This window comes from Puntigrus tetrazona, unplaced genomic scaffold, assembly GCF_018831695.1.
Source record: "Puntigrus tetrazona isolate hp1 unplaced genomic scaffold, ASM1883169v1 S000000116, whole genome shotgun sequence".
Lineage (NCBI taxonomy): Eukaryota > Metazoa > Chordata > Actinopteri > Cypriniformes > Cyprinidae > Puntigrus > Puntigrus tetrazona.
In genome coordinates, this window is record NW_025047793.1 from 1,017,501 (window position 1) to 1,027,500 (window position 10,000).

The window sequence follows — 10,000 nt, forward strand, 5'->3', positions numbered from 1 at the left end:
CCTGTGTGCGAGACGCGCGGGCGTGGTGGCCACTCACAGCGCTCGCTTTTCTGGAGACAGACACATCCGCTATAACCCCTGCTGCTACAACTTCCTTTTCAGCTCGGCTGGGATGGGGGCGGGGATGATGGGCGTGGCCTGGAGGGATCTAGGTGCCGGGAAGGGGAGGGGCTGTGGCATGCTAGAGACTTATTACAGTTTGGTGGTGTGCAAAACAATGACCTACCTGGATAAACTTACTTTCCCGAGTAGTGACAAATCGCAGGGATAGGTGGGGTTATTTATGTGCATACATTATTGTAAATGATCAGTTTTTACTGTATTTTTAATTAAATAAATGCAGCCTTGGTGAGCATGAAGGACAAAAAAAAGCATAAAAGATCTCACTGCCCTAACCTTTTGAACAGTAGTGTTTGTCTCATACAGAAATGATTTATCTGTGTCATAACTACAGCAGTGTTAGAAAGTGAGAGTGAATTATTTATTGCTTTGTTAGCACAATGTAATGCCTTTCATACATTAAAAATAAATGAGCATGTTACAGTAGATACACTCTGGTCTCGAACTCGATATACTCACAAATAAATGCCAAAGGTGATGATATAAATGAGTGCATATTAAAATGTCCTTTGTATTTGATTTTTGCATACAGTCTGAGGTCTGTTTGGCCCCCTAGCGTTAAGATGCGTGTACTGCTCCCTCAGCATATTAACCCAAACTAAACTAACTAGCTTGTATAAAGCGTGCCATCTACACGAGCTTATAGCAGCTAGAAACAACAGAAAAGAGGCGCTCGGGCGTTTAAGCATTAACATTTTATTACAAAATGAGCACATACAAAAAGGATAATGTACAAGCTTTGAAATTAAACAAAAATGAAAACAAAAACCAACCAAAAACATTTCAGCGATGCCACTTTTAAATTCATCATTAGTAGTAGTAATAAATAAGGTACAAAAATTCCACCAAAAGAGAATTCTAACATTTTACACAGACTTTTTTTACTCGACCGGTTACGTACTAGCAGTCACACCAGCAGGAGGCGCTATTGCTTTAATATGAATGATAAATAGTCTATAATCTGCTAGAAAATCCGCTAGTGAAAAAACACCCACAGCACGCGGCACCCCGTCACTGGCACTTTTAGGACAACATTATCATTAATGTCTCGTGTTTTTTTTTTTTTGTTTTGTTTGTTTTTCGAATGCAAGCAGCAGCAAAAAAACTCAATCTTCTAATATCATTAGTAGAACATCTGCACTAGTCTTTATTTTCTCTATGTAGCTGTATAGTTCTATTTAGTCATGTATATATTCAAACCTGAGAAAAACATGCATTTTAAATCTGTTGTGCTTTATCATACTCTGTTAGTCCTGACCCCGCCATGAGACGAGAAGAGAGAGAGAGACACAGAGAGAGAGAGAGAGAGAGAGAGAGAGAGAGAGAGAGAGAGAGAGAGAGAGACAGACAGAGAGAGACAGACAGAGAGAGAGAGACAGACAGAGAGACAGAGAGACAGAGAGAGAGAGAGAGAGAGAGAGAGAGAGAGAGAGAGAGAGAGAGAGAGAGAGAGAGAGAGAGAGAGAGAGAGAGAGAGAGAGAGAGAGAGAGAGAGAGAGAGAGAGAGAGAGAGAGAGAGAGAGAGAGAGAGAGAGAGAGAGAGAGAGAGAGAGAGAGAGAGAGAGAGAGAGAGAGAGAGAGAGAGAGAGAGAGAGAGAGAGAGAGAGAGAGAGAGAGAGAGAGAGAGAGAGAGAGACAGAGAGAGAGAGACAGAGAGACAGAGAGAGAGAGAGAGAGAGAGAGAGAGAGAGAGAGAGAGAGAGAGAGAGAGAGACAGAGAGAGAGAGAGAGAGAGAGAGAGAGAGAGAGAGAGAGAGAGAGAGAGAGAGAGAGAGAGAGAGAGAGAGACAGAGAGAGAGAGAGAGAGACAGAGAGAGAGAGAGAGACAGGCAAAATAAACTGGGACGAAAGAGGATTGACGTGCCCTGGAGACAGTCTGAAAAGAGCTGACTGACAAGAACAGAGATCAAACAGAAACAGGCACAAGGAATGAGAGATTGAGGAAGAAATGAGCTTGTTCCAACATCTAGTGAGCCTCCTACTTAGACTAGACAACAGCAGATGCAGCGACTAAACACACACACACACACACACACACACACACACACACACACACACACACACACACACATATATGCATTGAGACAAGCTGGGTCACAGACGCTGATGGAGAATGCGGGCGATATGTTTAATCATAACTTTAATCAATTCTGTGCCCAAATATATAGATAAAAAAGAGTGGACCGTTTTAACAGATGTTTGGATAAAAGCGTCTGCTAAATGACTGAATGTAAATGTTTGCATGCTACATGTTTTTAAACATGGTGTTTAAGCTGGCCAATATATTCATATGAAACACTACACTGTAAAAAAATTATGCATGTTGATCCTCCACGATGCTTACATTTAAGTATGCTTAACAACGTCAAATATTTCATTTCTTATTATTTAATTAAGTCTTTCTTTCCCTCGTGAAAATCATTTCTAAACCCATTTTGTTTCCAGTATATCTGAAGCTGATCTCTTTGTGCACTTTGTGTGTTTGTTGGCGTCGATGCACTTTGTCGGAAATCAGTGACGTAAAAGGTTTACAGTTAGTACGCTGCCTTAGTAGGTAACTACCTTAGTAGGGCGGCTCACTAGATCTCAAACACACCCTTAGGAAGCGAGAGAATGTAAACATTAATCTTTTAAGACCGTTAAAGAAAGAAAGAGAGTAGAGCATGTAAACATTACCGAGAATAAGACTACAGACAGACGAGAGACGAGAGAAGATCATGTAAACATTAATGTAAGAAAGACTTCCAGAGAGAAGAGTAGGAAGAGAGAGAGAGAGAGAGAGAGAGAGAGAGAGAGAGAGAGAGAGAGAGAGAGAGAGAGAGAGAGAGAGAGAGAGAGAGAGAGAGAGAGAGAGAGAGAGAGAGAGAGAGAGAGAGAGAGAGAGAGAGAGAGAGACAGAGAGAGAGAGAGAGAGAGAGAGAGAGAGAGAGAGAGAGAGAGAGAGAGAGAGAGAGAGAGAGAGAGAGAGAGAGAGAGAGAGAGAGAGAGAGAGAGAGAGAGAGAGAGAGAGAGAGAGAGAGAGAGAGAGAGAGAGAGAGAGAGAGAGAGAGAGAGAGAGAGAGAGAGAGAGAGAGAGAGAGAGAGAGAGAGAGAGAGAGAGAGAGAGAGAGAGAGAGAGAGAGAGAGAGAGAGAGAGACAGAGAGAGAGAGAGAGAGAGAGAGAGAGAGAGAGAGAGAGAGAGAGAGAGAGAGAGAGAGAGAGAGAGAGAGAGAGAGAGACAGAGAGAGAGAGAGAGAGAGAGAGAGAGAGAGAGAGATTGTGTTGCAAAGGTTGCCAGAGTGGTTCAAATGATGCCAGTGAGAGGGTGGCCTCGGAAAACTAAGAGTGCAAACAGGACAGCGAATCAAAACCCATAATACTCCCAGTCCGCTGCCGTGTCTGACCAATCAGCAAGCGGAATGTCAGTAAGGTCACAGCACCAAAGGGAGAAACACACACGAACACGACCAACCGCATGCGAAGCATTCCCTCAAACCAACTCAAACATGAGGTAAGAGTTTTAATCATTTTGTGTTATTTCTAAATAAATAAAATATGATTCCATTGCAAAAAAATGAAACTATACAAAATTAAATACGTACCCACGATATCTACAGTTAGTAATAAATTATGATTGTTAAATACTTAAGGCATTTCAACGGACATAACCCTGTGTAAACGATCAACACGAGCCATCATCCGCCAATCAGCACACAGAACGCCGGGGGGGAGGAGCCAGCGCACGGGCGGAGACGCAGCTCATTGGCTGAAACCTACATAGATTCGTTTTAAAACTCACGTGGTTTTTAAAATGTGATTTCAGGCCAAAGGAGGTCAAATCGAGCGGGAAACAAAAACTTATTCACAAAATTGGTGGAGAATGCGGGCACAAGCATTTTTACGTTTTTTTTTTTCTCTCACAATTCTGAGTTTATGTACTGCAATTCTGACTTTTCTGAGCTTTAGTGTTTTTTGACTTCATTTCCCACTATTTGTGAGATAAAAAGCTGCAAATGCTATTTCTATTTGTTTTTGAAATCAAAGCAGAAGCGAGCTGCTTATAAAGAGTAGACGGCTAGATCTTGAACACACCCCGAAACAGAAAGCGAGAGAAGTTGCCGTATCAGGTTTTACCTCGTATACGCATCAAGCAGAACTGAACCAGTCAACATCCTTAAAATGAAGCTTAACGCCAACTAAAACGATGAATCCTATAAACCGCCGAGGCCAGAAACGTACGCACTGTATAATGTGCATTCCTGCAGACGTCAGAGCTCCCGAGGGCCATTACACCGGATGTGCTGCTGTTTGTGTAGCTGGCTGTAAACATGTCCACTTTAACTTTAACTCCGCAAGGTCCCAGAAATTTAGAGCTGAAACGGAAAACGACCCGCGTGCGTTTCCGGCCAAAATACGATGCTTCGCCGCTTCGCCCCGCTCGCGTGCTGTTGGCGGATGGTCCTCTATCACACGACATTCTACATTGTAGTTCTAGCAATACAGCATAGCAACCAGCATAGCAACCACGAGGGGAGACCTGTCACACGAGAACATGGTTGGACGCACACAAGCCCCGCCCCCCTCCAAACACTGCATGTTTTAAATACCAATAATAAATACAGTAACCATGGCAGCGCAGCACCAGAGTGAGGCCGGGCACTTTAGCTATGCTCACATGTGCTTTTTTCAGTAGGCATTTAGGGTCAAAGGTCATGGCAGGGTCTCTCTCACACACACACACGCGCGCGCACACACACACACACACGCACGCTACATGAGTCTGATAATGTTACGGATAGTCACAGCTTAAAGGAGCTAATACACATCCATGCATTCGCACACACACACACACACACACACACACACACACACACACACACACACACACACTTCCAGGTGTACCTTGAAACAACAACCCAAGCACAGATGCATGCAACTACTACTGCGCCTATCTACACGAATCCACCAATCACGACATTCTCCGCCTACTTTATTATTTTTTTTGTAAGACAACAGCCCTCCTCCTGCCGTCTCGGAAATGAGTTGCTTTTGTGTTTTCGTATATGTTTCGGTTTTTTTTCTCAATGTTGCGTGTTCTTTTTTGGCTTCTCTACATGCACCGTCGTGCACCGCTAACCCATGACGATATTAACACACACACACACACACACGCGCACCGGAACGGTGAACAAGCGCACAAACGCACACACGCAAGCCGAAGTAGCTCCAGTGTGTAAGACTAAAGCAGTATTGCAGATCAGAAATACAGAGTAAACACACACACACACACACACACACACACTCCAGCAGCTAGATTTGACAGTGTCTTATCCGCCTTTGTGTATATATTATATTTAGTGTGTAAGTGTGTGTGTGTGTGTGTGTGTGTGTGTGTTGTATGCAAGCTGAGGGTCTTTAGTAAAGTTCATGGCTTAAGGAATTGCACAAATACACACACATATGCTACGGACACACACCATTTCCCTACGGACAGAATCACTCCTCGCGACAGACCCTTTAGTTTCTACCAGCACATACGTGTGTGTGTGTGTGTGTGAGAGTGTAGTGTCAGTTATTGTCATTGGCTCAGTAAAGCGTGTGAGTGTATGTTTAGTGTGTGTTGGATGGCTCATCATACAAGTGTGTAGGTAATATACAGTGTGTGTGTGTGTGTGTGTGTGTGTGAGTTATTTGTTAATGCGTGTTATTTCGCCGGCTGTGTTTCAGCTCTCGGGGCTGAGCTGTGTTTGGATGTCCACTCTGCAGATGGGACACTTCCTGCTGGTGGCCAGCCACTGATCCACACACGCCTGATGGAAGAGATGCATGCAGGGTAACCTCCTGAGAACAGAGAGAAGTCACTCAGAGCGCTGCCTCTGTATTTTCTCGTTGTGTTCAGTTGTGGGGCATCCTGTATTTGTATCGTTATTGTGAAATAAAACTCAAGCTATTAAGGATAGCTTTTAAGAATTAAAATAATCCTATTAATACAACAATTATTATTTTTATTAAAAGTAAATGATGTGAATGTTACATCAAAATATTTTTATTTGTTTGTTTAGATTTTTTTTATATTTTTGATTACGGTTAAAAGACTAATTCTCATGACTGTAACTAAAACTAAAATTTTAAAAAACCCGAAAATGCATTAAAAATATCCCAAAATACTATAAAAGTATGTGTTATATTATAGTAATCAAATATAGTACAATTTATATCAATAAAATGTCAATGTAATTTAGTAGCGTTTATAGCATGGTTTAAATATGCTAAGTTTTGTACCTCCTGAAGAAGTATTTCAATCATTTAGAAAAATACATTCAAGTAATTAATTATCTGCTCATCAACTCAAAAATATGGGGTCAGGAAGCATGCATTAAATTGATCAAACGTGACAGAATTGTCATTCATAATGCCATGAAATATGCATTTCAGATAAATTCTGTTATTTTGTTTTCAACATTGATAATCAGAAATGTTATTCGGGCAGAAAATCTGCATGTTTTGATGATTTCTGAAGGATCATGTGACGCTGCAGACTGTTTTTCACAGCAAAACAGTTCAATTAAATTGTTATACTATTTTACACTATTACTGTCTTTTACTCAAATGCAGTGTTTTTGTCAGCAGAGCACGTTAAAACACACTCACTGTATATTTATATGATATTTGCTGTATTCAGCTTTGCCTGCCCCGTACGTTTGAACAGCGTTGTGTGCTTTCATCGTCTGTTTTATACTACCTGACATCTTCTCCATCCTCCAGCATGGAGAGGCAAATGGTGCATTTCTCATCCACATCCGACTCTTCCTCGTTCTCACATAACTTGAGCTCCAGCGGCTTCCGCTGCACACACACACACACACACACACACACACACACACACACACACGTGTGTAAAGAAAACTGTAAAGCAGACATGAAAAGAGCGTGTGAATGTTACCGGAGAGTGTGTGCACCTTCTTGTATTTGTGGGGGAAGGTGAATCTCTCGATGGTGGTCTGTATGGCCCCCCGGCTGACGCTCCCCAGACGATCCTCCAGCTGCAGCAGCTCCTGACGAAGAACACACACTCGGCGTGAAACGGAGCAAAGCGTGAACGTCTGCGAGTAACCGATCATCTGTGTGTGTGTGTGTGTGTTTTACCTCGTAACTCTCTCGAACCGCCGACGAGTGTCTGCTGGGACTCAAGCTCTGCAGCGCCAGCAGGTGAAGCTGAGGATACGGATAGTTCCTGATCTCATGGACAACCTACAGGAAACATTCAGTCAGACCTTTATATACACCATATATGTGCATGGAATGTGAGACACACACACACACACACACACACACACACACACACACACACACACACACACACACACACACACACACACACACACACACACACACACACACACACACACACACACACACACACACACACACACACACACACACACACACACACACACACACACACACACACACACACACACACACACACACACACACACACACACACACACACACACACACACACACACTCACACACACACACACACACACACACTCACACACACACACACACACACACACACACACACACACACACACACACACACACACACACACACACACTCACTCACTCACTCACACACACACTCACCACTTGGGTGGAGGAGGTGTTTCTGGGGAGGTGGTGCATTCTGGGAGAGGCCAGGTAATGCTGGTAGGGTTGAGGGATCTGCTGAAGAGGATACTGATGTGGTACTCCTGCATCCACGCTCAGGTCCCTACAAACACACCTTTTCATCAGATGATGTGTTTTAATTATTTCTTCTGCTGCGTTTATAAAAAATATAGTTGACTGTAGGTCCATCGGTTTCAGTAGAGCTGCAACGCATCTAAGCTTACAAAGCTTTGGGGAAACGCTGCCCAGGATTGCAAGATGTTTAAAAAAAAAATCATGTAAAATCAGAATTCTGGAGAAAAGTCAGAACTGTAAGATGCAAAGAAAAAGTGTTAAAAATGTTTTTTTAAATAAATAAATAAAATAATAAAAAATAATATTATATATATATATATATATATATATATATATAAATATATATATATATATATATTATATATAGAATACTCAGAGAGAAAGAAGACTCAATAACACCAAGTTTAAGAAAATCATTTCAAGAAAAAAGTACAAATGTTAAGATTTAAACGCACTAACTTGCAATTGCAAAGTTTATATTAACAAGAAATAAAAAAAAAAGAAAAGACAACCTTAAACTGGAGTTAGAAACTGCCCTGAAAAACTGAAAAAACTAATAAAACTAAAAACACAGCCTGACTTCTGAGAAAAGTGGTGAAAAGTGATGAGTACCTGGAAACTGAATCAGTTTTGCTAGACGCTATTTGCTTTTACGGAACTCACCAATCAGTGCCTTCTGCCAGGTATCTGGGCTGCTGTGGGATTGGCTGAGGGACATGGAGGGGCGGAGCATACTCGTATCCTGGGCGTAACCGAGGCGTGTTCAGCGGGACTCGTTCCTGTGTGCGTCTGAAGAACACAACACACCTTTACTATCAGTCCTGTTACTGCTTTCTATTTATTTTGAATGAATGACGCATGAGTGTTGCTGTACTCCCACCGCGTTTTAAAGTGTGTGTCATTTATATTTAGCCTTTTACCTTAAAGAAAGATAACCTGTGTGTGTGTGTGTGTGTGTGTGTGTGTGTGTTGTACCTGCGCTGCAGTAGCTGTTGCTGGATGAGGTATTGCTGCTGTAAGGCCTGAGGTAAGAAAGGGGGCGGGACTTCCTGGTACTGAGGCGGGGCGAGGGGAGGGGGCGGGAACTCAGCAGGCAGAGGTGTTGCCGTAGCAGCCAGGTGAAAATGCCGGCAGGAGGTAGCATGACTATGCTGGTGCCTGCTAAAGTGTGCTCCTGTACGGGACAAGCAACAACTCATCAGAGATCAGACACAGCGTCTGAAGATGACCACACCACGTCCTCGAACTACAACATTAAAAAAACTACAAAAACTAAGACGTTAGCACCTAACACGAGGACCTCGTAACATCCAGCGTACACGGCTTTTTAAAATGAAAAGTTTTGCATGTTTAGCCTGATTCAGAAAACAAGCGGTTGCGTCAGATCGTTTATAAAAAGAAAAGTTAAAAGGGTGTTTTTCATACATATTAGTACGCAATACAGCATAAAACAGCATTCAGTAAAAAGCACATTAATATTTCATTCTAAATAAATGTGCATTTTGCAAAATAATCACTTAAATGTCTCAATTATTATTACAGAAAAAAACACGTTACTATGTCATCAATAAGATTCGTGAATAAAAACTATAATAAAAATAACCAACAAATAAAACGGGTTTCTAGAAAACCACTTGTTGAATGATAAATCATGAAAAAGGTGTAGTAAAATAATAATAACTAAGCTGAAAATAATGAAAAAAATATTTGTTGAATTAAAAAAAAAATTGTTAGAAGCCTCAGACAAAATAAAACACAATATGAATAACAAAATACTAAAGTAATAATAAATAAATAATACTAAATGCTAAATTAAAACATTTCCTATTTTTAAAATTCAATCCATTTATTTTTACAGTAGAAATAATATCTGGAGTAACTATGGTGATTTAGTAAAAGCAGTCTTTGAGGGGGTTTTATTTTATTATCAGTCCATGAAGAAGAACGAAGGCCGATCTGATCGATGTCCTGAATATTACCTGAGCTTTATTTAACTGAAGTCAGACGAACACTCCTTTATCTGGATTACCACAGATCTGACTCATCCCATTCCCTCAGGATTAGAGAGTGTGTGTGTGTGAGTGTGTGTGTGTGTGAGTGTGTGTGTGTCTGAGAGTGTGTGTGAGTGTCTGAGAGTGTGTGTGTGTGTG

General features: G+C 41.6%; 2 protein-coding genes across 2 annotated transcripts in view; one reads left to right on the plus strand and one right to left on the minus strand.

The window, feature by feature from the left end:
* Positions 1-271, plus strand: part of LOC122332550 (beta-1,3-galactosyltransferase 9) — a 1,206-nt gene extending 935 nt beyond the window's left edge. Inside the window, exon 1 of the mRNA XM_043229875.1 lies at positions 1-271. This exon is cut by the window's left edge and continues 935 nt beyond it. Coding sequence (XP_043085810.1) covers positions 1-271 — 271 coding nt within the window.
* A 5,180-nt stretch (positions 272-5,451) lies between these two features.
* Positions 5,452-10,000, minus strand: part of rnf165a (ring finger protein 165a) — a 13,520-nt gene continuing 8,971 nt past the window's right edge. The window contains exons 2-8 of the mRNA XM_043229910.1: positions 8,826-9,024; positions 8,514-8,639; positions 7,752-7,878; positions 7,247-7,351; positions 7,060-7,155; positions 6,843-6,946; positions 5,452-5,941 (exon numbers count right to left, since the gene is read on the minus strand). Of these exons, the coding sequence (XP_043085845.1) occupies positions 5,824-5,941; positions 6,843-6,946; positions 7,060-7,155; positions 7,247-7,351; positions 7,752-7,878; positions 8,514-8,639; positions 8,826-9,024 (875 nt within the window). The 3' untranslated portion in view covers positions 5,452-5,823. The remainder of the gene's footprint in view (positions 5,942-6,842; positions 6,947-7,059; positions 7,156-7,246; positions 7,352-7,751; positions 7,879-8,513; positions 8,640-8,825; positions 9,025-10,000) is intronic.